Genomic DNA, 25674 nt, shown 5'->3' with positions numbered 1-25674 from the left:
TTTAAAATAATTATTTCTCAAAAGTTCAACGCTGTTGAAAGCAATCACAGTGATGAATTAGACATTGGAGGGATACACATCACGTTTATGGAAAAACATTTTTCGGCCAAAGTATATTGACCTTGTACAAAGCGTTCAAAGTTACCGTGTTTACCGTTATCCTGCTACTTCGGCGAAACACTTTTCTTTTGCCAGTACGGCCGTGGATAGCGTGTTAAACGCCACTTTAAACCTTGCTAGGCATTCAAAGACCATCCTGAGTAGAAGGATGTAGAATTGAAAGAGAAAGGAAGATGTCACGCGACGACATTTTCCAGATTCAACTTTCGTTAGCAGATGGTAATTTCCAGTTATTTCCTTTTTCTGCTTTTTTTTCATCTTCCTGTCTCTTTCAATTCTATGAATTCTTTCAATTCGGTAACTTTGAACGCTTTGTACAAGATCAATATACTTTGGCCGAAAAATGTTTTTCCAGAGACGTGATGTGTATCCCTCCAATGTCTAATTCATCACTGTGATTGCTTTCAAAAGCGTTGAACTTTTGAGAAATAATTATTTTAAAATCAGCTCCAACGCTCCATCTAATTTAGTATGCAACATTTGAAACTTTATTTTTTAATCGCTTCGGCAGTTTTTTTATGTTTATCGAATGATATTGCATTAAAAGGCCTTTTTCTTCAACACTGTGTAGTTTTCTCATTATTTTGCGTTGCGATAGTAATTTCTGAACAGTATTTTGCGGGGCCTTATTTTCGGCCTGATTTTGCTGCTATCAGACGGAAAAAGTTTGCGGCTCGATATTTTTGGTTTAAAGCTAAACTGAAACAAAAGAAATTCATTTTTAAATAGTATTCGGTAACCTCTACTTGGGAGATAAAAATCGGCCGATTTTATTTTTTAGCCGGAAATCATCGGTCGTTTCTTAGGCGCAGGGCCTCTTAAGTTCTCTAATGTGCCGTCGCTTGCCAGCAATAGGGAGCTTATGCAAACAACCACCACAACGGCAACGTCACCAAACAAAAGGTTTAATGAGCTGTGCGCGGTCGTTCTAAATCTTTGTACATTTCTTTGCCGTCCGTAAGATTGACAACTTAAACCGAATACTCTTCATCGAATGTCACTCTCGTCCTTTTGTTAATGCTGGGATCTGGGAAGGAGAATCGAACTGGACAAACGGGTCTTTGCTTTGTCCAAAACCTGACGGCCGACAGCTGGTCTCCACGATTACCCAGTTTCAAACTTTGCTCATGGAACCCTTTATTCGCTATATCATACACAAGAATAACTTAAAAGATTGAGCATTTAAAAGTTAGTTCGTACAGGAACTATTGTGCTAGAGTAGTTAACAAACGCGGAAAGAGTTGTGTTGTCGGAGGCACAGTGAGTGACGAAGCAGACTTTCTGTTTCTTAAAGAACCAATACGTTTTCCCCATCCTGGCCTTGTTGTGTCATGGTTAAGTCCCCGTTTTGTGCTTCCTGTTGCTGTTTCACCATACAGTTTCGCTTGCACTCCAGTAATTTGGCAAGGTCCTAAAATTAAGGGGAAAAGTAGAAAGGGAATTAGAGGCGATTAAAAAACCAATAGAGCAAAACATCTTGCAAACAAGTAATTCAACTGAATGAATTCCAAAAGAAGAGAAAACATTGCGTGATTTTTTTCCTGACTACCGAAACAAAAAAACGAAGAAATTCCGAAATTCCAAAGTTTTCCCAAACTTTCGAAATATTTTAACTACCTACAAACACGGACAAAATGGGTTTAGTTCAATAAAAAAAAAAAACCGACTCGTAGCAAACTCAGACTTCTCGTTCCTTTTGATCAGTACCAAGATTTGAGGTCATTAGCAGGTTCTAATTTGATTCTCAGGGATCTCTCCTCAAATCTGATTGGCTGAGAATCTAAAATGAGTACTCTCCGCGCGCACAAAAAGTGGGAACCATTCAGAAGTCGTTATTCTCGGCGCTGACCAAAACGATCGCGGCCTGTAGAGATGAAAATGGGTCAGTTTGCACTAGAAGGGAGTGCGGAATTTAAATCATCACAGGGAACAGGCAATGAAGATTTACAGAAATACGACTTTCAGCATTTCAAAGCATGCGCTTCCTGAGATTAAAAGTTTGAATTCGAGTGGGAAGATTTGCTGAATCTCATTGAACTCAACAGCAGTGAGGTTTGGAAAAATGAACTTACACTCCACATCTTCATCTGTTTCATATTTGGCGCCTGGCTCTCTCGAACAGTCTTTTGTTTATCACGCAGACTCTGAAAAAGAAAGCACACTAATGAGAAGAATGCGACTTAAAGAGCCCAGATTGTTTTCAACAGTTTGCCTAGGCAGAAAGAGTTGCAAAAGTATGAAACACACAAAGGAAGATCTACCAATAAGTAAGCAAATCACGTTATTTATACCTTTCCCAAGTTCTCCTGTTCTTGAATCTTTTTAGTGAACTGCTCCCTGTTACATAAGAAACAGCATTAAAGAGAACGACAGTTACGCAAGTTTGCAACAAATGCAAATGTTTTCAAAAGAAATCCAAGGATTTTTTCCGAATCCTTCGGTCCACATTCGTACGGACGTTGGCCTTGCAGTTATAAAGCAAGTGTCGTATTCGGCAGAACTTCGGGGCAATCGAAGCGTTTCCAACTTTAGTTGTTCAATCAAAGTTCGATGTGAACATTTGCGAACACTACGAAATTGTCATATCATTTTCTAAAACATTTCTTCTTTAAAGAGCCCTAGTCAGCCACACCTTTGTTTTTGTTAACATGCAAGAGTTTGGCTATTATATTTTATTCGGAGCATGTCGAAACGAAGGAAATCACTGTGAAACTACGAAAGATAATTAAACATACTTTCAGGAACACAACTTTCAGTGAAGCAGTAAGATTTCGCTTCACCATGCAATATTAATAATTCCGATGGGATCGAAAATGGCGTAGGCTAACTAGGGTCCTTCAAGGGGCTAAGGTGGAGCCCAGTTAACTCTTGGAGACTATGTTTCAACAAAGAAAAAGTCACGCAATGCTCGTTTCTTTTGGGTGTCACCCGTTAGGGTAAAAGGTGCGTGACAGGCAAAGATTACAGCTTACCTGAAAGATTTCTTACGATCCGCTGTATCCGCGGAACGATAGGCCTTCAGCTCATCATCAATTCGCTTCTGTTGTACCTCGAGTACCTTAGTTGTACAAAATAAGATCGTCACACAACAGTTTCCTAATCGTCCTCTAGATTGTCACACAACGATAAATGCTGCCTTACGTGACGCCCCAAATGGCAGTGGTATAACTGCTCTAAATTCTCATGAAAGCGTCTGAAGGAAGTTTCCTGAGATCGCTGCGAAACTACGAGGCACTTGACAGACTTGAGTATCATTCTGTCTGTAAAGAGAAAGTAGCACCCCAAAACTCACCTTCAGCATGCAGTGCAAATAATGATATCGTCCTTCCTCGTGCGTCAGCTCCTCACGAAGGCCGCGCACTTCCTGGAAATGGTGCAAAATTGAACACGTTAGACACGAGATTTGTGCGCGAAAATGACGTGTGCTGCCACAGCAACGCGCACGTGTACACGTGAGAATGGAAGGGGAAAAGGTTTATGTTTGAATCTGAGGGGGAGGTGGGTGAGTATTTATATTACCTGTTCCAGTTTAGACATGTTGCTCTCCAGTCCTGCTGCTAAGTTCTCGTAAGCTGCTTTCTTTTCTTCATACTCTCCAGTCATTTCCTGTAAATTTGATAATCAATCATCAATTCTCCCCACTAATTGTCATACGTCTCTTCTGACGGCTGTTCTAAGAATTTGGAGGTACATCAACAAGATGTCCCCTAACTGATGGCTTTCTTTATTCTCCTCACAGGCCTCCTTGATAATGTATGGATAAAGTAAGGTGAAATTCTAAGTTGATAATTCTCATTACCTGGCATTTCTGTCTCATTGGTCTCAGTTCCTTGATGACTGGAGCCAGGGCACTCTTTTTATCAGCAATTGTTCCATTCAGCTGTCGAACCTGAGGAAAATAACTCTCAAATAAATCACTTGGAAAGGTTCTTTCAAATTCTATGACGGTGGCAAAGGGTATTTTCGTGATTCGTGAATGGCCTAATTAATTTCTCGTGAAATGTGAAATGGCTGGGTTTTTTTTCTCGTGAATCGTGATTCCATTAGAAGCCGTGAACCATGATTTTCCAAAATAATTCTCCGTGAAATGAGAAAGAAGTATTTAATTCGTCGTGAACCGTGATTCTGGTTGTCTTCTATTATTTTTGGCAGTAATTACAATATTGCGTGACCGTGGCAGAACAATCATCCCTCTATGTGTTCTTCCTCGGATTTCTTTTTGCTGTGTGCAGAACAAGAAGCGGACGGATGATAAAGACATCTAACAAGGCTGTGCTTGGTCGTAACTTTCGAATATCATAAGGTACGTAAGTTCGTGTCCAAAAATGACACTTTTTTTCGTGAAACATGAAATGCCGATTTCATTTCCCGTGAATGAAAGGACCAATTTATTTTCCGTAAAACGTTATCTTGACCCCACTTTACCACCCTCTTCTATCACACTAGATTCCTAAGTAGCAGTTTGACATACTGTATCAAAATCAAGAGCTTATGTTTCATCACGTTTCCTAACATTGACAAGGGAGTTCCAACATGATGTGTAGAAGAGTAACTTTGATGAAATTCGAGGTGTTTGGAAAAGTGATAAAGCACTGTCTCACATCTATCTGCTCAATCAAAGCTAAGCTGCTATCCATACCAGTTCAGAGATGTCCTCCAGTGTCTTCCCCTTCTGTTCATCGAGTTCGCTTTTCTTGGCGGAAACCTTTTCCAGTTCCTCTTGAGTCTCATGGAAGCCAGACACACCCTTTTTGCTTTCCAAATTAGACTAAATTTTGCAAAAACTGTACATTAATGAGGAATCCTTGGTGCTTTCAGAGGCACGAACAAAGCTCCCTCCACAACAACAATACTCTGCTAAAATAACGTATTCTTTGAAAAGGCTCCTTCAAATAAATGATATTTCTCTCAAGGTTTACTTGGCGTGTCTCATTCCCCACTGTAAAGACTCCTCAACAAAAGAGCACCACAGGCAACAAGGATCCATCAAGAATAAGACTCACACATAAAACAGGCTGTGAGCTCAAGTTCAGTTAACTGCTCCTTAAAATAAAGGTTCCTTATCAAATAAGGCACCTTTCAGATTATAAGGATCTATTTGGAATAAAGCTACACCTCAAATAAAGACATCTCAAATGCGTACTTCCTAAAAAGGCACTGTTAGAAGAAAAGATAATTTAAATTGACACTATTCTGGAATTAAATGAGAGCCCCATCTCAAACAAAGGCCTATAGAAAATTCTGCTGAAAAAAGAAAACCCTGTTGTGGTGCAAGTACTAACCAACTGCTGTTGAAATGACTCATCTTTTCCTTGCAAGATTTCTTCTGTCCTGGCCAGCACACCATACTCTGCACGAAGCTCTGCCAACTGGAAATCACAGAGATGGCAGTTACAAGCTAGGCAAACTGTCTCATCCAAAATATACACAATGTTTTTGAAACAATTTTTAAGCAGGAATCTAAGAAGGCAGTTCTCCTACAAACCTCTTGCCTTTTCTTTTTGTACACAGTGCTCTTACCCCTCAGCTTGTTAACATATCTTTTGAACTAAAACCAAACAAACTTGGAATCAGTAAAAGTTTCTCAATGCATTGTGCAGAATAATAGTGGAATAATAATGAGATAATAGTTTTTTGAATCACTCACTCATCCTCTTCGCTCCTTCGGGAGTGGAGCATAAGGCCATTTTGAATGGTTAACTAATATTAACTGGATCATTGGATAATGAAATTCAGGAGTTTTTATTGGCTTAGCCATTGTTGTATATGAGCCATATAAGCGTATGCCTAAGAAACAATTACTACACCCGCACTTGTTGAATATGAGCTAATAGATAGCAAACTTGGCACTACACACCTTATTGGTTATCTATTAGCTCACCTATGGCTACCTTTCACATCCACTCGTCATTACCAGCTGTGTTAGACTTATAACCAAGTTAAATCCCTCCTACAAATAAGCTGTTATGTAGTTTCATTAAGTCTAATGTTGCTGACAACAAAGTTCGACACAGGGTGAGACAGGAATAATCCCTGGGGTGAACTCCCTTATGAAAAGGTCAGGGATGCTTGTTGTCTCTCTTAGGGGTATAAATAAAGAATTCTGGTCTCACTAAGGGTGTTCACGATGAAAACCTACAACTATTAGCTGTCAAAGTATCTTTAAGGAAATAAACACTCCTATTTCAGATTTTAGGCGCAACTTCTGCTGGTTTCTCGAGTCCAGTCTACTATTGCATGCTTCTTTTCTGCACAGTGGCTGGCTATCAAGCCTAGTCCATTTAAAGTGGTATCTTTTAGGAGTCAAATAAAGCCTAAGCCACACCCAGATTGGTCTCCTTTAGAGGTTGAATTCAAATTTTCTGACAAGCATCTTCAACCTTTCCCCTCTCCCCCCCCCCCCCCCCCCACCCCCCACAACTCAGGAATAATCTACCAGTAGCTGTCTTATCACAACCTCTTGACATGATAATGACAATGATGATTACCAAGTCTTGGAACTCACCTCATCGCCTTTCAACACTTCAGACCCTTCACTTTCCTTTAATAACTCTTTCTTTTTCTGCAAGTCACTTTCTGCATTGGTCACCTAAAAATTGAACGCAATGAGTGTTACATTTAACCTATTCAGCAAGTTTACAAACATCAAACACATCCACATTTGTGATCATATAATATTATCCTCAGGTGCAGATTTAAGAAGCAAGGTCGTCTGCCAAACAACAAGCAGCCAAAAACAATCATCACATTTCAACTGTCACTAAACTGTTCACCAAAATGATATTAACAATTAAAAAATAATACCAGGGCAATCTCTAACATTAACCTAAACTAACTCTAACGCAAAGTGCTCTGCTAAAGAAGACGTTTGTTAACTAAAAATTACAGTAATTTACCTCATCCATGGCTTCTTGGAGTTTCTCTGCAGCTGCTTCTTTCTTACGTCCAATGATTGAGGCCTAAGAACAGAAATTAACTAGATGTGTGAGCCCAAAGTTGGCTATAGTAACAAATGATATGTGCAAAGTTCTGTTTTGTACATGACAAGTGTTTTCATAGACTGAAAAGGTTGAACTAAACTAGTGACTTATTGTGTCTCCTTTATTATGTCAGAAAGAGCAAAACATACAACCCTAACCTGTTTAACCTTAGCTATGAGAGTAAAGAAGGCTGCAAAACTTTCTAGTTCTCCTAAACTCATTAATTTGGTAACAGCTCTTATTAATTGAAGTAAGTTGGTGAAAAACTTAACTGGATCTTTCCAAGATCCTTAACTATCTTCAATTATGCTGAACAGGATCCTAACAAAGATTCTTTGAGAAGTTTCCACAGGCAAGATTTCAATTAACAACAAACTTACAACTTACCTGCTGTCTGAAAAGTGAGAGCTTGTCATCAATAGGGTCATTCCGCACCATTCTCTTTTCAATCAGTGTATTGATCTCTGCCGAGAGTTGCTTGATCTGAAAAAATATTAATAATTTCTTTTAAGGAAAACGACCAATTTTTTAAGTTTGCAAGACATGTTTCGACAGAGCTTCTGTCATCTTCAGTTGAATGAATGATTACAAAGCAAGTTGAATAATAAGTAGGCAAAAACTGAAGCTCAATATTATTCAACTTGCTTTGTAATCATTCATTCAACTGAAGATGACAGAAGCTCTGTCGAAACATGTCTTGCAAACTTAAAAAATTGGTCGTTTTCCTTAAAATATTTACATGTCTGTTGCTATCTAGATTAATAATTTCATGATAAAGCCTACCATGAGACATGTTAGGATTGCAAACATTGAATATTTTTGTAGGAGTAAGTTTTCATGCACAATATAATGGAGTTATAAGTCCACCATGCATTAACTGTCTCTTACCCGTTTGTTAAGCTCATCGACATCAGTCTGGCCCATAGCTGGTTCATCAGCTACTTTCTGCAGATCTTGTGCATACTTCTTTTTCCCTTCCAGCTCCTTAGTATTTTCAAAAAATCATTTTATACCACTCAGTAAGCATGTTAAGTCTCTGACATTGTTATCCTCAGTTTTTAAAAATTTAATTCAGCAACAACATGCACTTGGTTCAAACTTGTAGCTACTAATAAAAATAAATGAAAAAATTTAAGATAAAAATACATGGCTCAATTTTGAGCTCTTTGACTTTTGAGTCTTTTCTGGATATTTTCCAAGGTTAAATACATGTTCTCTTTTCCACCCTCTTTACTACTGAATTGTAGAAAAAGACAGTTGCTGTGCTTATCTTTACCTAATCTTAAGCTAGATTTTACCTTTGGTAGTTTTTCCTGGCAGAGATATACGTTAACTTTGTTTTCTTCCTCTAGCCTCTTTATAAGGTCTGTAAGTAAAAACAAAACCTTTCAGTAGCCCAATCTCTATGCTCCTAAAGTTACAATACAACTCTTGGTAACATATATTTTCTTTAGTAACTTACTTTAAATCATGTACTCGTAACCAAGTTTAGATCTACATGTCTCTATTTACCTGCCCCAGTTGTGCCGACACCCTGAGCCCTCATGTCCTTGAGCTGCTGTAGCATACGCTGGTAACGCTGGTCTGAGTGGAGGTACTGTGATAAACAAAACAAAAAATGTATAATTAGGCAGCTTTAATACAGCTCCCAACTTATTTTATTTTTTTATTTTCTACTAGTATTTTTAATGAGTGCCTGGATTGTTGAAAAAGACTCATGACTCATGAATCCTGCGTCTATGCAAAAGGAAAGGTGTCCTACACAAACATAAGCCCTGTGTTTCTTATTTCAAATTTCCAACGCTACTACATAACAGGCTCCTATCATTTTGAATTACAATTCTGCTAGTGATCAGATACATTCTATGTTTTTCTTAACTTGTAAAAAATACAAGTCAAACTTGGAAAGCATGTAAATTATAGTGCATTGCTTGCCAATAGAATGAATGCATACAAGCCAAGTGAGCCATCGGGCCCGAGCTCATCCCAGTTTCTGTAGCATGAAGTGACTAAGAATATTTCTAGTACCCCCTAAATGCTAGTCCATTGCAGGGTTACCACCAGCATTAAAATAACTTCCCAGTATTCATTTGTACACCTGGGTGAACTGAGGCACTATGAGAGTGAAGTGTCTTGCCTAAGAACACAACACAATGTCCCTGGCCAGGGCTCCAACCCGTACTACTCGATCTGGAGGCAGGCACTCTAACCATGAGGCCAACCCACCTACACCATTGTTTGTCTACGATATCTGATAATCAGTGTTCATGTGTTTCTTACCTGATTCTTCTGTTCCAATTTTTGCTGACCAAGAGCGTGCTCTTTTTCTCTCTCAACACGCAAGTTCCGAGCTGCTTGCAACATCTTCTCATAGTTCCGAACATTCTCAACCTAAAGTAGAATGAATCATTGTCAAATTCTTGTTAATTAACTACCTCATGCCTAAAATTTATTAGTTGAGAAGAGAATTTGTAGACCACAAATTGGGTTTTCATTTTAAAAAGATGCTGACTTCTAGCACATCCTTTATTTCTCAGAACTTTTCAGTATACTTCACCTTTACTAATCGACATAATCAAAACATTTCTTTAAAAGTGCTAATTTAGAAAGTTGGGTGGTTTATCCCAGTTTTACATGACAATTTTCTGATCAGATTCTCCTTGATTCATTAGTGTACTTGACAATGTAATTATTAGGAGAAAACAGATCTATATCTGTTTGACAATGGACTTTTAGGAGATACCTTCTTCTGCATTCTATCAATTCTTTTCTGTAGTTGTTCCTTTTCATCTTCCATGTTAACTATGTCCTAAAAATATGACATAAGTATGAGATATAATGTTAAATATCCGTAAGGCAGCTATTTTGCTCTGTAACTCTACTGCAGCTGTTAAGTTCTGTAAGCAGTGCATGTTACAAAACAGTTGTCTCAAGTTTTTGAGATTTGAAGGAGGTTTTAGGTCTTGGGTCATAGATCTTAAGTTTTAGGTTTTAGCTTTTGAGACACCCCTTACATAACGTTTCTTGATTGGTATTTGTTCTGTTTTACAACGATTACCCACCTCTCCCTGGGGTCCCAAAGCCTGTCATGACCCAGTCTCCAAGGGGAGGGGGGGTGGCTAACTCATACTACAGGGTTAAATATGCTACCCCCCCCCCCCTTGATACAATGGGTAGTATATAAAATGGATGGGGGGAAGTGGAAGGGGAAAAAGGGAGGGAAGGAGATGGTGCACAAAAAACACATTTGACCAAGTTTTCCCTCCCCTCTGCAGTTCCTTCAAGTTGGAAAGAACATTCCACTGACCTTTTTAATCTCCCCTGTTGATAGTCCAGATGTCCTGAGCTGTTCAACTGTCTTGTGTAACTCTTTAAACTGCTCCATCAGGTCTAAATACTGATGTCAACAAATCAGTATTCTTTGTTAGATTTTGGTACCTACAACTGAGTGTTCTCTAGTGTCAATAGGTCAAATGGGGTAAACTCTGCTGATGTTTTCTTTTATACCCTGACTGACCTGTTGTCTTCATAAAAAAGACCATGCTACTGCACACACAAATAGCTTTTATTACAGTTGAGTCTGCCATCAAATATTCTTTTGTTTAAAAAGGCATGCAAACGAGGCGAGCAGGTCAATGCAAAGCAGAATTAACCCTTTCGCGTTGTTTCTACGTCAAACAACTGATAACTGTAATAACAGCTTTTGAATCAATACAATGCAATACAATGCAATACAATCCAAATTTATTATGTAAGATAACATAAAAGGAAATGAATCAAATATTATCAAATGTGTAGTTCCAGAAAATATCCATACCCCCACCATGGAGGGAATTTCACATAAGCCCCCCCCCCCTCCTCCCCAGAATTTCCATATTTTGAACACAAAAATAATCCCCCCACCCCTCCGGAATTTCCGCAAGTATTATGTGCACCCCCATACCCCTGGAAAAAACAGTTTTGGCAAGAAAAGCTGTTAAATTTAACACTCCAAACACTTAGCCATCTGCATTGCACATCACTGCTGTTTATTCGCAATCAGTCGTTATCTCTGAAGATACAGCAATTTATTTAGACACGCTTTAAAGGAAAATAATAAAATGGTAACTTGTCAAATTACCTTCCTATATGGCTAAGTCCCTTTGTGAATGTGGTACAATTTCTGTTGAAGGACAGATTTTCTTGGGTCTTTGACCCCCCTTCCCCTCCAGCATTTCCAATTCCCTCAGTGGTGGGGATGTGGATATTTTCTGGAACTACACAATAACAAGCAGTCTCAGTTGAAGTAGTAAACAAAAGAGCCAGTCTAAAAATTACATGATGCAATTTTAGCAACAATAGGGTTGTCAAAAATGGCCAGCAGCGAGAATCCCCATCTGCTGCATAACTTTAGTCAGCTACACTGGTCAAGGTTCTCTTTTCCTCCCTCCTCAAAAACCAAGTGAACACTCTGAATGCCAATCTGACCTGGATGCATGTACACTGTACTAAAGGTTTGAGAGAGCTCATATGCCTGCTGTAAGGGTTAATAGATCATCTATATTGACAGTTCACATTACTAACTACTTATTAACCAAAAAAGAGGTCTTAACAAGAAAATCTCAAACCAAGACCTTGCCATGCTGACTGAGCTATAGCAAGGTCAATACCGCAAGGCAGAGGTTTGAGATTTTCCCATAAAGACTGAATGTTTGAGGTTAATATGTAGTTTATTATATGGATTTTTGCTTTGTTTTTGGAGGTATGTAATTGGCCTGTGGGCATTACAGGAGAATAATGTCCTAGAATTAGCCAATCAGAGCACTTGTTATATCAGCTACAAAAACAAACCATATAATAAACTAAAATTTCACTTAACTAGAAGGAAAAAAAACTTACATTCACATTCAGGTCATTTAACTCCTGATCACCCAGCTGATCTGGAGGTACCTCCAGCTTCACCAGATATCTTGCCAGATAAGCTCTTGTCTTTAATTCTGCCAGGTTTTCAAACAGCCAATGAAGAATAGGGTACACAACCAACTTGTCACCCTGGATAAGCCCATTTCTAAAAGAATTCCTAAAGAGTGTGAAAGAAATGAAAGTTCAATATTGATATTAAATATTGCCAAATTTTTATAGCAGTAAGATTGAAATCAAAAATTTAAAGAAGATGACACGCCATTTAAATTTGATAAAGAAAAGAAACTTAGACTCTAATTGGCTTTAATTCCAAGTGAAAATTGTCACTGAGTGTTGCATTGGGAAAGTGTTCCTATCAAGGTATAGTAGCTCAATCACAGAAAACCCTACAGCTTATTTGCATCTTATTGACAAGCGCTTGTGGCTATTTTTTCATGCTCTGTTCTTCAAAGGGATCTCACAAGGTGGTTCACAGTTTCAGGGCTTTCTTCAATTACTCCAAAGAGAAATCAACCATTTGGTTCATTTTGCACAACAGCTTCTCTAATAGATTTAAAAATACTCTGAATAAAATAAACTTAGGTTTAAAATAGTCTGACAAACATATGCAAGCTAGGTGATTGCAAAGTCACTAGCCTGGTGGCTTTTTACTTATACCAAGAGATGTTTATCCCTGTCACTGGCATTACTTACAAACTTCCTGAATCTGTCTTTGGCTTGAATTTGAGAATTCTCAAGAATGTGAACATTCTTTTTGCCATTTGTTCAGGCTCTTCATCCCGAAGATCAATTTTGTGCTGTTGAAAAATAATAATAAAAAAGTAGAGAAAAATATGAAGATCATATTTCATAATAGTACTATAAAATCACTGTTGTTCAACCCCTGTCTATCAAAGGTAAGGTAAGATAAAGTTGCATACAAGCCAAGTGGCCCATCAGGCTGGAGCTTATCCTGGTTTCTGTAACAAGAAACAACTACATGTAGGAGTAATTCTACTCTCCCCTGGATGGGATGCTAGTCCATCACAAGGGTTACCCCCAGCATTAAGCTCGCCGGTACCTATTTATATCCCCGGGTGGAGAGACACTGTGAGAGTAAAGTGTCTTGCCCAAGAACACAACACAGTGTCCCCAGCCAGGACTCAAACCCTGACCGCTCGATCTGTAGACGAGTACACTAATTATGAGGCCACCACACCTTCCAACTCTTTCTATCACAGCCATCCATATATGGTGCTAATCTGCAGGTATCCACAATAGCTACAAACAGTTTGCTCACATTTGATGGTTGACATCTCCTAAAATGTTCAGCATTTACTTTCCAAATCTTGACTCTCCATGCCCACACTCCCCCTTTTATGCTAGTGAGGCATTAAGAATATGCTAACGACCTCCAACAAATTGTAACAGGAAACAATAGCATACAAAAATTACCTGAGGATTAATCTCTGCAAAGACATCATTCAGAACTTGTAGTAACTGCAGGGGCTGAAGGGAGTCAAAACTGAAAAAAGTATGCCACAATTAAAAAAGTTGCCAATGCATGCATTACTGCCTATGGTTTTTCTCTTTTCATCAACCTTAACTGGTGAAAGTAAAGTCAAATTTTTATATGCTTCCACTTAAATGACAATAGTGGTGTCCAACCAGAAAGCTCTTACAACTTTGGCCACTGCTCACATATAAATTTTATTTCTTGACAACCTAATGTTTCTTAATATTTTACTATTTTCATAAATTTACCGTATAAAATGTGTGTAAATGCCCTTTACAATGTAAACAAAGACTGGAATTGAGTCATCTACTAGGCAAATTTTGACTGAACTGTGTAGCAACCATCCCCACAAAAATACAATGTAATGAAATTAAATTTGCCCTCCAGTCGGTAAATTATGCAGAAAAAATTGAGAACATCCCATTGTCTAAACAACACATAATTAAATCATTTTACCCTTACAAAGAATTTGCAATTCTGATCATAGATTCCGGCCTTTCGGATGACATTTATCCCATAGCTATTAGAAAAGAATAGTAAAAGATGTAACTTACCTTATGAGGTTATAATTCTTCTTGAAAGGCTCCTTGTTCAGCTCGTCTACTATGTACTTCAGTTGTTCACTCATGGCGGTTGCAAGATGTTGGAACTAATTTCTTCTTCAATTTTCAACACCAAAAAACCAATGGTTCAGCTAGTTTTAACCTTTAACGAGTAAGAATTACATCTTTTTTTAAATTAACGTCAAGATAAATAAGAATATCGATGTATTTGGCAAATTTTTTCAAGCTAAATATGAAATAAACACCAAAATGTCGAGCACCATGGATACTGCGACACAATATGGCCGCCACTACTTCATGTAAATTATATTCAAATTAGGAGCATTATCTGTTACCCGCACAGCGCCCTTCTATCTGTCTATTTCAAGGAGAGAAAGGTTGTGTCAAATTAGACAAATTTTCTTTTGCAAGAATACTTCTTGGAACTATTTCACTTGTGTGACTTTCTGCTACAAAAAACTAGTTTTTATATTTTTATCGAACAAGAAAATCAAAGGTCCCCTTTTCGTGATTACAAAACTGTATACCTATAATGTTTCCGCTGAACAGTAAAAACTGCAGGACCCTAAGCATATTGAAGCTTCCAATCGACAACTTCTTTACACAATGTCGCAAAGTAAGTTTGATTTTCACGAGATCTTGTTTCAGGATTTTAACTATCAGTTCTCCTACAATAACCCCTGTGTTTATTGAAATTCTAGAGAAATCTTTAGAAAAATAAGTTCCGTTTAAAATTATTTTTTCCAACAGTTTTACGTGACTATAACTAATTGACAGATGTTGAACGTTGAGAAGAAAATCGAAGCTTATATCTAGCGCAAATGAGATTTTGTTTTCTTCATCTCGATTGTGACGATGAGTTAGAAATTTGTGCCCATTACGTTGGGTTTATTCTCTAAAGGGTAGTTTTGAAAACAATTCATTGTGTTTAATTTACCTACTACATGTAAACAGTAAGACGATAACTCGACAATTTAATATAGATAGACTTGCTCTTACTCAAATATTGGATTGTATCTGTTTTTTTACTCATTTCTAGGCGGACAAGAAGACGATGACAGCGATGTTTATGAAATAATTGAGACTCCAGGTTCAAGAACTTTAGTTGAACAGCTCATTGCCATGGATTTGGCTGATAGGCCGGTTGTTCAACAAATTAGTATTGGGGGAATGTCGGGCTGGTATGAAGAATTTAATAATTAACTAATTAATTAATTTTCTAACATATCTGTCTTGACTAATTATTCTATTAATGTGAAACTCGGAAAACCGTGAACACTTTGATTTGAATCATAGAGGTCATGTGCACTGACCAATCACAATAAAATTCAAGAAACACAAGCAAACCTCAAATCTAGGTTTGCTTGTTTTTTGCTGGTACTCAGTTCTTACTTTTCATGAGTTCTTGTAGCTCAGTGGATAGAGCACCCGCCCGGTGAGCAGGAGGTATCTGGTCACTTCGCCCCATGGTCATTTCGTCCCTGGTCACTTCGCCCCAACCAAAAGTCAGCTCACTCCATAATCAAAGTCATGGGTTTGACTCCTGTCAGGGACTCAGATTTTTTTTTTGTCCCACGACATGTCATGTTGATCAGTTCACTTTTTATATTTCATTACTGAGCATAAAATTCACCATCTTTATTCACTTATCGCACTCACGATGACTTTGACAGTGCTGATCCTAGCAGTATGCAGGACACCTGTCACTGATCAACTAAGTTAGATGACCTTGCTCTCCATGAGTTCTTGTAGCTCAGTGGATGGAGAGCCCACCTGGTGTTCAGGAGGTCATGGGTTCGCTTCCTGTCGGGGACGCTTGTGTCATGTCGATCAGTTCACTTTTCACTTTTCAATCTAATTACCATTGCTGTTGGCGGTTTAGTTTTCTCATGTGTAGTTGACTTCATATTATATATATCTGGTTCACAGTTTTCTGAGTTTTACAGTAAAATGCTCCTTTTTGTCTCAAGAAATATGGATTTCTATGCTGTTTCAAAGCTGATACTCAGACTGTCGATGTCAATCTTAGGTTTGCTGCATATGTGTGTAAGAGAGTTGGCAAGCTCACCCTGTCGGCTATTGGAGGAGGAATACTTGTGCTTCAGGTGCAGAATAAAGATAAATATATAATATATATATTTTTTAATTCACTATTAGAACCTTTTAGACAAGGGAGGAATGCTTATGGCAACCATGATCCAAGATTTGGACCATGGTAATATAGGTATATGCACACTTGTCGCTGCGTCTAGAATTATTTCTGTTATGTATTGATTTCAGTGGTTGATCTAGGGGAGGGGCCTGGGGGAGTGGACCCGCCGTATTTTGGGTAAAAAAAAAGGAAAAAATCACAGAAGGAAGAAAAGCTGGCAGGGCAAACCCTCCCTTAGCTCAAGGTCTGGATATGCCACTGGATGGCAAGTTCCAGATTCTGGTGAATTGGAATGACAACCTTAGGTAAAAGAAAACTGTGTTTTAATTTTCACTGCTTTCCAAAAATGTTAGTTACAGTAAGTTAGAAAACTCAGCTTTTTTTTTTTCTTTTAAAATTTAGATTGCTCACAGAGCAGGCTACATCAACATCAACTGGAAAAGAATGGAAAAGGATATGGATAAAGTTGCCAAAAAAGTTGAAAAGCAAGTCAAGAAGATAAAGAAGAATGAGAAAGATGTTGAGAAAGGGGTTATTGCACTAGCAAACAAGGTCAACATGAGAATTATTTCACTTAATAATCAATTTTTATTATTTAATTTAGTGCAAGTAGCATAATTATACAGGAAATGCACACAAAAAGAAGACACTTTTTGCTACCAAGTTGCCAGCACACCCAGAATAAGTTGCTAGTTATTCCTGCCAGCTGTCAGTACTTTTGAAGGGCTCTTCATTTTTTATGACAGGGATTAAGGAAGGGTTCACTTTTAAACTAGTGGACACCTCTTAAAACTGAAAATGATGTTAATAGCTTTATTTACTATCAAAATATGGTTTTAAATAAATTTACCTGATCTGAAACATTTTTCTTTGCAGGGCTATTTATATGCCAGACGAAATGCTGCAGCTGTTTCAGGATTTGCAGGTGGATTTCTTCTTGGTTTGGCATTTTGAGTAAAATGTCAAATGAGATGCTCAAACACTCTGAATACAACCTTGTTTAATCACAGCTTAAATTATTTGCATGACATCCGGGGTTCCAGATAAGTTTTCAAGACAGGGTGTCAATAAGGAATTCCAACGGGTCAATTCCCACTGCTTCCACCTAATCATTAGACCCAACAAATTAATAAAAAATAAATTATATATTTTTTATTTATTTATTGGGTCATGTAGCTGACCTTGGGTTTTTGACCTGAGACCCCTCACTTATCTGGAACACTGCAGAACATCATGCTTTTTATAACTTAATCACCTAAACAATCCTAAGAATTCCTTTTCTGGTAACATGTATAGTGATCCAAGCATACATTTCAGTGAACTTTTAACCTTAAAAAACATCTGTACCCTGTTCCCCAACAGGTTTTACGGTTTGGCATCTTCTCAGAACTGAGCCTACAAAATTTCAATTGAGCTTCTCAAACTCATGAATAATTCATCAAGCTTAAACAAAGGAAATCATGACTGTGGTGGTATTTGGATATCTGATCTTAATTAGCATAGATTTTATGATTTTATTTCTCCGTTCTCTCCTTAGTTTTAGTTTCGATTGAGAAGATATATCAAACACTCAAGACCATGTTTGATCACATTTGCAAACACCTCAAAGCTTGCCAAAAATACTCCACTGAGCTGTCGTGTTTTCAACTCTCTTCTTGGTGTTTGGAACTGTGGTCAAACACAGTATTTTGTGCTTCATGTATTACTTCCTACTTTCCTAAAAGAAAAAAATTGGCTTTTACTTGCCTCAGTCCCTGGAAAGGCAACAATATTTTTTGGAACCGTGGAATCACAAATTAGGATAGCGCATACTCCTCAATGAAAGACTATCAAATGAAGTGATTGAAGAAGTGTCACATTAGACTTCGAGCAGCCCCTCGTTTTTCCTAGCCCTCGGGCATGACAAGAAAAAAGCATAACAGCAAAACTGGCTGTGGATGTGAAGTTTGAATAATTAATTAAACTTACTGTAGCATGCTTCAGGCAGCTCATCCCACATTAACTGGGTGAAAGCTGTGTATAAGTAAGAATCCATGTTGTACTCACTGTAAATCATTTATTTTTATATCACTAGTTCAAAGCTTACAAGCCATCAAATGCATAATGCAGTATCAATAAATTATTGGAATTATGACAGCAATAGCTTCGTGGTTTGTAAGTTTGAATACACTGTTCAGCATAAGGTCACATTCACTTCAACAAATTTTGGCCACCCAGGGTTGTATATTTCCTTTTGTGTTTTAAGTTCTCGTAAAAAGAAAGCAAGTCTTATATTATCATTACCCATCTCTGAAGGTGGTAAAGATTATTTTCGTGACTCGTGAATGGCCTAATTTTTTTCCCCTGAAATGTGAAATGGCTTGTTTTTTTCTTGTGAATTGTGATTTCATTAAAAGTCATGAACTGTGATTTTCCAAAATAATTATCCATGAAATGAGAAAGAAGTATTTCATTCATCGCGAACCGTGATTCTGGTTGTGTCTTCCATTATTTTCGACCATAATTAACAATATTGTGCGACCATGACAGGACAATCATCCCTCTTCGTGTTCTTGCTCAGTTTTCTTTTTGCTGTGTGCAGAACAAGAAGTAGATGGATGATACATACATCTAACAAGGTTGTGCTTTGGACGTAACTTTTCAAAAATGATCATAAGTTATGTAAGTTCGTGTCAAAAAATGCCTTTTTTTTCGTGAAACGTGAAATGCCGATTTTATTTCACATGAATCGTGAAAGGACCAATTTATTTTCCATGAAACATGATCTTGCTCCCCCCCCCCCCCCCCCTTACCACCCTCATCTCTAAGTCTTTTAGTTGTAGTCTTTTTGAAAAACACCTTAATTTCACAGTGCCTCGGACCACTAAGGAGTATAAATGATTATTATTGGTATTGGCAAACTTTTAGGGCAACATTGCAAATGTCAGCGGTGACCAACAGTGGGCTCTCATCTTGTCTAGAGAGACATCCAAGCAAAACTCCAAGTTGCTTTAGGCTGTGTATATAATGCAGGTATTTTCCAGTGTTGAAGACTTGCCACTTACTTGTTCAATCTTCCCCAAAGATTCACTCTGATTTACATTTTCCCAGGCTTAAGGTTAGATAGGGTAGGAATGGTTTCTGTCACCCTCAAGAGTCCTGGTCTAGTTCCTATTTATAGGGGCTCCTTTCCTGAGCAGCGATTGGTAATCAACCTCATGTTGCATATTTGTCCTCTTCACCACAAAAATAAATCTAAAGGTGCACTTGTTGTTGAATGTATCTGAATCAGAAAATGCAATCAGAGACAGTTCTGGGGGAGGTGGGGGGACTTGCTGAAAAGTGGATGACGTATATATGGGATTGAAAATGTTTTCCCCTGGGAAAAGTTCCATATGAAGTCTTCCTTCCCTCTTTGGCAAACATGTAAGGTCAAATAAAAATTTGACAACTATAAATGATCCTCTGTACTTTGTAGCAAGCACACTCAGCTGCAATGAAGCATAATCCCAATCGTTCGTTCTTCAAGTGCTTTGCGTGAGGTCATACTAGTCTAGTGGCAGTATTTAGGCACCAGTCTCTACACATTATTGTGCACCACTCTTCCCTGCTCAAGTTCGACTTTGAAGCCCAAGCACAATTCAGTGTTAATGGCTGAATTTCTACTGCAGCATTTCTTCATGGCTTCAATCACATGTTGGCATCTCTCTTCTTGATAATTGCATTCTTTTAAAAGAAATAAGAAATATTCAATTGAACAGTTAAAAAATAAAAAGGTATTATTCGATCAATTGGCGGTAAGCAATTCATCCATTGAATGTTTCAGATGTTTGCAGCAGTCTGCTTTAGATTTGTTTCCCAAACCTGAGCAAAAACCTTAAAATCCGCCAATGTCATACCTTGAAGACACTTCTGAATCGCACATGCCTCTTTTTGGCAAGGTAATCTTTTACTAACTGACATGTTACAGAGAGATCTCCTGTTTAACCGTACAGTGACGGTGAGCAACGCGAAGGATGCACCAACCGGACCGCCATGTTGACCGGGAAGCTACCAAAGGTACTGGGATCATTCTGCCTCGTTCTGGACCCTCACACTCGACCCAGGACCTTGGGCCATGGGCGATATTTGTGCTCTTTTCAGACGTATCCTAGGGCTATTGATAGAAATACCCAGGAGAAAACAGTGGCAGGTAATAAAACAACAGGCTATCGTGGAGGGGGAAGGTCACGTATGTGACTAGGGTTTTCCTGAAGTTGCTCGAGATTTCCCAAAAAGTTGCACGATATTCTCAAAAAGTTGCTCAAGAAAAACAAAATTGTGTTGTCCTCTTCCTTTATTTGGTCTAAGGCAAAAATATGCAAATTGAATTACAAAAATATGATTTCTAAGCCTAAAGCATTTTTGTGTAATTTTGTGGAGTAACTAGCATTGCTAAATAACTTTGTACTCAATTAACGACAGTGCCTATTAAATACTGAGGTTTTTCCGCCAGGCTAGGACCATGCATTTTTTAAAGTTATTGATCTTTTTTAAAAACATTTACAACACCTGTTATGGGCTCCTGATTTTTTCCTGTCACCTTCCCAGTAAGTAAAACATTTGCGAATCTCGAACCTGTTTTGTGCGCGCACTATGCCATCTGCAGGTTCATGTTTACAGTTGGATTAGTAGCGTTGTTGATTGCATCAATGTCAACCCATGTGTGCATGGCACAAATGTAGGAGTTAGACTACGCATCAATATTAATATTAATCTTCTAAAAATTCTTTACCTATGACACTTGAGTCAGTCGAGCAACTTGTGGAAAGCCCTATTTGTGACCCATGCACGGATCATGGTAAAACTGTTCTGTAAGCCATGTTTGAAGAAAATTATGAAACTCTTAAATCTGAAAATCACGAAAAAAAATTCCCGATAGGCCAATTTCGATATATGGTAAGTTCTAACCTGGCTCCCATACTTAGGGGAATAAAACAAAAATAATTAATTATTCATCCCCCATCCTCAGTGGTAGTATTGAAAACGAAAAACCCAAAAACAAAGACCCGAAGACCAAAGAACCTCTACGAAAAGGAAGACCCCCTGCAAAAACAAAGACCCCCTACGAAAACGAAGACCCCTAGAAAACGAGGACCTACTACGAAAACGAAGACTCTTTTAATTTTTTGTAACAAACGATTGTTTTCATAACTCTTCCCAGCCTGAATTGATGGATCAGTTAATTTCAAATAGGTCTCGAATCCTTATTAATATTTATTACTAAATGAATCATTGTTATTCCTGATAAAAAATATACTTCCTACAAGCAAGACTTTGCGCAATTGAAAGATAATAACTGATGCATCAATTCGTTTTCGTAGGGGGTCTTCGTTTTTGTAGGGGGTCTTTGTTTTTGTAATAGGTCTTCGTTTTCGTAGGGGGTCTTCCTTCTCTGGGTCTTCGTTTTCGATACTACCCATCCTCGATGCAATTATTCTTTTATCTCACTACCCAATGCCTGGGAGTCACATTAGAAATTTTAAATTCTATATTGAAATTGGGCTATTCCCTTTATGAGATGCGCTTGCAGAGAATCATGGTTGATGTAATCATCTTGGACTGGATATTTGTTTTGAAGACTAAACCTTTGATGATTCCCTGTGCGTGCATCTCATAGAGGGATTGTGATTCATGAGAAGACTGTCTCCTGCAGCTTGCCCCACTGTTGTCACACTTGGGATACATTTAATTCTATGACCCTTTAGGAGGACTTCATGGATCCCACCCTTGACAAGGATTGAAAATTGGCTGTAGGCAAAAATAACACCAACTCTGACTACATGACGACTACTGGGATCTGTAGAGACTGGAAATGTGGAAATATAAAAACAAAACACCAGGAGATCTCTGTTAAGATTCACAAACACACCAAAACTGGTGGTAAATCAACACTGAGAATAAAGTTCAACAGAGTAGGGAGAGACTTCAAAGAGATATACACCAAGCAACACAACACACAATCAAATTTAAAGTTAATTTTATTGGGCAACTGAGAAGATGTACAATTTAGTCGGTTTCTTTGTCTCCCTTTATGTTTTTCTTTCCTCCTCTGATTCGGCCAGTACGACGGGCAGCAATCAGACCAACCTTTCGTCCAGCTGAAGTGTCTCGGCGAACAGTTGAAGGAGTACCAATATGTTGATGGTTACCACCACCGTGGGGATGTTCAACAGGCTATAAGAAAAACATGGATGATTAATAAAAGCAATACAGTTGAACCTTGATTATCCAGACTCGTTGGGACTAGACGAAATAGTCCAAATAATCGAGAGTCCGGATATTGGAAAATATGAATATTAATGAAGAACTGTTTAAATAAAGCAACAATTAATCATAAAAATAACAGTTTAATAAATCGTTTGGAAAACAATATGATCTACTGTATATCTTGAACCACTTAACTCTGAGCCAATCAGAACTCATTTGAGAGCTTTTCATTTGTTACGACACATGTGAGCGCTGCTTTGGCTCTTTAAAAGCGAAACAAACTCGCTTTTGACTGCACTTTTCATTGCTATAGTTTTAAAAAGAATGTTGCTATGGATCTTGATCATGATTACTAAATATTCATGACAAAATTGGGACTCAAGAAAAAGTCCAGATAATTGAGAAATCAGGATAATCGAGGTACGGACAATCGAGGTTCGTCTGTAACTTACAAATACATGTAACTATACCAGGCTAGTTCAAACTGACCCTGTAAAAGCTGTTTAGCCTAAAGACAAGAATTAGTTTTTAACATGCTGCCAGTTTTTTTGTTTTGTATACTTCACATAACATACATTGATTCAAATCAATGCAGGGATAAAAATCCTACTGATTTGATCTAGCCTGACAAGCTGAAAAAAATGAGCAAACTGACATAACAAGTGGAAATGTTTAAAAGGGCTAGGTCATGCAATTTTAGGCAATTTCAGCACTGATCAAACGGTCATAGAATTAACCAAAATATTACAAAAACGGCTCAAAACTACAGAAGATCTCAAACAAAACACAGGAAAGCGAAGAACGGACATGGATGGACAAAACTGGAGAGGATTAAAATGGATTACATTAGGGTACATTTGAAAAACATCTGGCCACCTTTTTTCAAATTTATATCAGTTTATACCAAAATGTCATTTACACAGCTGGAAAATCATTCTCAGTTGTTATGTGGTCGTGATTTTGCAAATGAAAGACTTTTGCTCTGCCAATTTGACATTTAGAGCTCATAATTAACAAAATTAAACAAAATTACCTAAAATAGCGTGACCTAGCCCCTTTAAACATCGCAGTGAAAACTGGCCAGTAATATCAATCTACTTACATTCATAGCCACACCACGGACACGTGGCCAGCAGTTCCTCTTAGCCTTGTACTTGTGGTAGGCACGTCCTGCCTTGAGCATTGGCTTGTCAATACGACCGCCACCAGCAACAATGCCTACCATAGCACGATTGGTGGAGGGGTACACTTTCTTGATCCCAGAGGGAAGCTTTACTCGGGTTCTTTTAGTTTCCTGGTTGTGTGAGACCACTGTAGCATAGTTGCCTGAAGTGCGAGCAAGCTTGCCACGATCACCGGCTTTCTCTTCAACATTGCAGACAATGGTTCCTTCTGGCATAACACCAATGGGTAGACAGTTGCCTATCTGAAGGGTGGCTGAAAGAAACAAATTCATGTCAACAATAGTAAATAGGAGCCTAACAGGCTGATACAAATCAGTCCATAGAGAGCTGTGTATCACTGCCTTAGGTGGTAGCTTGTATAAGCCACTCCTTTTCTTTAATCTTTCTTTTTAAGAGTCATTAGGGCAGTAGACGGATGCTTTCTAAGATTGCCCAGTGATGTCAAACACCCTGTGTTAGAGCAACATAAGTTTACTTGTTGCCTGAACTTGAGGAACATTTCTAGGACAACCAAAATTTCATGGTTGGCTTCCTAGAACACCTAATAAGGAATCTTTTGCCATTGGAACAAATAGCAAACTCTTGCCAAAACAGCCAAAAAATAATATCCCCTTTGGCCATCCCACATGTCAAATATCACCGTTAACATTAGTAACTGAAAACCGGCTTTTGTGATGATAAGTAACTTCCATGTGATGCCTGCTAATTCAAACTTTCAAACTGATCAAGAAAACACCATCTTCACATTTAAAAATGCTTGAATTTGCAAGCATCTTCTAAGTTGCATGACAGCCCTTTACACACAGAAAAGTCACTCACCTTTCTTTCCACAGTAAACAAACTGTCCCGTGTACATGCCTTCCGTAGCAATAAAGATCTCCTTCCTAAGTTTGTACCGGTATGGATCCCTAAAGCTGACAATGGCCAAAGGAGCACCACGTCCTGGGTCATGGATGATCTCCTTAACGACCCCCTTCAAATAACCATTGCGTTCTGAGTAGTCCAGAGGTCTGAGCTTGGCGGCTCCTTTTCTGTGTTTGGTATGGGACTTGAAGATACTCCCAGCGCCCTTACGTTGGCCTCTAATGACTCGACCCATATTTACTGCAATGAAATAAACACTCTAATAAATACAGATTGTAGACTGACTGATTGTGCCCTCAAACAACTGAACAAAACTGTTTTATCACACTGTAATGACACAAAGGAACCATGTTTCAATACTTTGCAGGGGATGACCTGTGAAGTTAACAACAGCCTATGTTCATGTAATAAAGCTATGCTTTTGTACAACACAACCTATTTGAGAACATTTAAGTAATATAGAGGGAATTTTCTTGAGTTCTGAAATGGCCATCCTTAAGTATGACTATACAATAATTGGTTTTGGGTTCTTCATTTATTAACTCAAAGTTTACGTGCATCATGTTGACAGCCTTCTCATATAACCCAATAAGATGTCTTCACATGCCAGGGAATGACAATCGATTTTTTTCTTAATATAGTGTCAAAAATATAATTTTTCATGACAAAACTACCACAACATGTTTTTGTAATTTTATAGTAAAGCTTAACTAAATGCACGAAAAAGTACAAATCGAGTTTTAAACATGTGCAACAAATACTTCTATTTCTTACATTTTATTCAAAATATTGTTAAAAAAGTTTTAACTGATTGAAAGCATACTTTAACTGAAGTCGCTACAATAGAGTAAACTATATTTCTATTTAACTTTTAGGGTCCATGTTTATAATAAAGTGGTGGACCGTCTTGTACTCTACTATGCAATGCTCAGTCTAGGTCATCCGTAAAACTATATGACCATTTACACTCCGATGAATGACAGATCGTTGAAAATAATCCCAGTAATAGATAGGAACGGTATTGCTCTTTTCATTTTAAGTTGAATAAGAAATCGATGGCATATTTCAAGGCTAGCATAAAACCGATTTCTACAGATGTCACAAATCTTTCTTACCAATATGGCCACGGATGGCAAAGAGGACGAATTTACATCGAAGCGAGGCTATAGGGTAATTTCGTGCCCAT

At 38.0% G+C, this 25674-nt stretch overlaps 4 protein-coding genes across 4 annotated transcripts; 1 reads left to right on the top strand and 3 right to left on the bottom strand.

The window, feature by feature from the left end:
* Positions 1 to 1240: 1240 nt before the first annotated feature.
* LOC110042051 (intraflagellar transport protein 81 homolog) lies at positions 1241 to 14374 on the bottom strand. The gene is made up of 23 exons (XM_020747383.2): positions 14052 to 14374; positions 13437 to 13506; positions 12696 to 12799; positions 11979 to 12159; positions 10408 to 10497; positions 9844 to 9909; positions 9381 to 9491; positions 8613 to 8697; positions 8399 to 8466; positions 7989 to 8084; positions 7488 to 7583; positions 7017 to 7079; positions 6626 to 6709; positions 5606 to 5668; positions 5403 to 5489; positions 4760 to 4888; positions 3920 to 4009; positions 3640 to 3726; positions 3413 to 3484; positions 3093 to 3178; positions 2412 to 2457; positions 2193 to 2264; positions 1241 to 1531 (listed from the first exon to the last, which is right to left on the bottom strand). Exons 1-23 carry the CDS (start codon positions 14123 to 14125, stop codon positions 1409 to 1411), a joined length of 2043 nt encoding a protein of 680 aa, XP_020603042.1. The 5' UTR covers positions 14126 to 14374; the 3' UTR covers positions 1241 to 1408.
* Positions 14375 to 14583: 209 nt separating this feature from the next.
* LOC110042054 (FUN14 domain-containing protein 1B-like) lies at positions 14584 to 18348 on the top strand. Its single transcript, XM_020747386.2, has 5 exons — positions 14584 to 14676; positions 15100 to 15241; positions 16090 to 16165; positions 16615 to 16764; positions 17089 to 18348. Exons 1-5 carry the CDS (start codon positions 14667 to 14669, stop codon positions 17164 to 17166), a joined length of 456 nt encoding a protein of 151 aa, XP_020603045.2. The 5' UTR covers positions 14584 to 14666; the 3' UTR covers positions 17167 to 18348.
* Positions 18349 to 18896: 548 nt separating this feature from the next.
* Positions 18897 to 20336, bottom strand: LOC149109127 (cx9C motif-containing protein 4-like). The gene is made up of 2 exons (XM_089294797.1): positions 20091 to 20336; positions 18897 to 19917 (listed from the first exon to the last, which is right to left on the bottom strand). Exons 1-2 carry the CDS (start codon positions 20152 to 20154, stop codon positions 19772 to 19774), a joined length of 210 nt encoding a protein of 69 aa, XP_089150923.1. The 5' UTR covers positions 20155 to 20336; the 3' UTR covers positions 18897 to 19771.
* A 1857-nt stretch (positions 20337 to 22193) lies between these two features.
* Positions 22194 to 25668, bottom strand: LOC110042053 (large ribosomal subunit protein uL2-like). The gene is made up of 4 exons (XM_020747385.2): positions 25604 to 25668; positions 24444 to 24728; positions 23543 to 23877; positions 22194 to 22407 (listed from the first exon to the last, which is right to left on the bottom strand). The coding sequence occupies exons 2-4, from the start codon at positions 24721 to 24723 to the stop codon at positions 22240 to 22242; spliced, it is 783 nt and encodes a 260-aa protein (XP_020603044.1). The 5' UTR covers positions 24724 to 24728; positions 25604 to 25668; the 3' UTR covers positions 22194 to 22239.
* Positions 25669 to 25674: the final 6 nt, after the last annotated feature.

This window comes from Orbicella faveolata, unplaced genomic scaffold (assembly GCF_042242905.1).
Source record: "Orbicella faveolata isolate gen_17 unplaced genomic scaffold, um_ofav_v1 contig_25, whole genome shotgun sequence".
NCBI classification, from domain to species: Eukaryota; Metazoa; Cnidaria; class Anthozoa; order Scleractinia; family Merulinidae; genus Orbicella; species Orbicella faveolata.
Note: the sequence above shows the minus strand (reverse complement) of the source record. Positions and strands in the feature narration are given on the sequence as shown.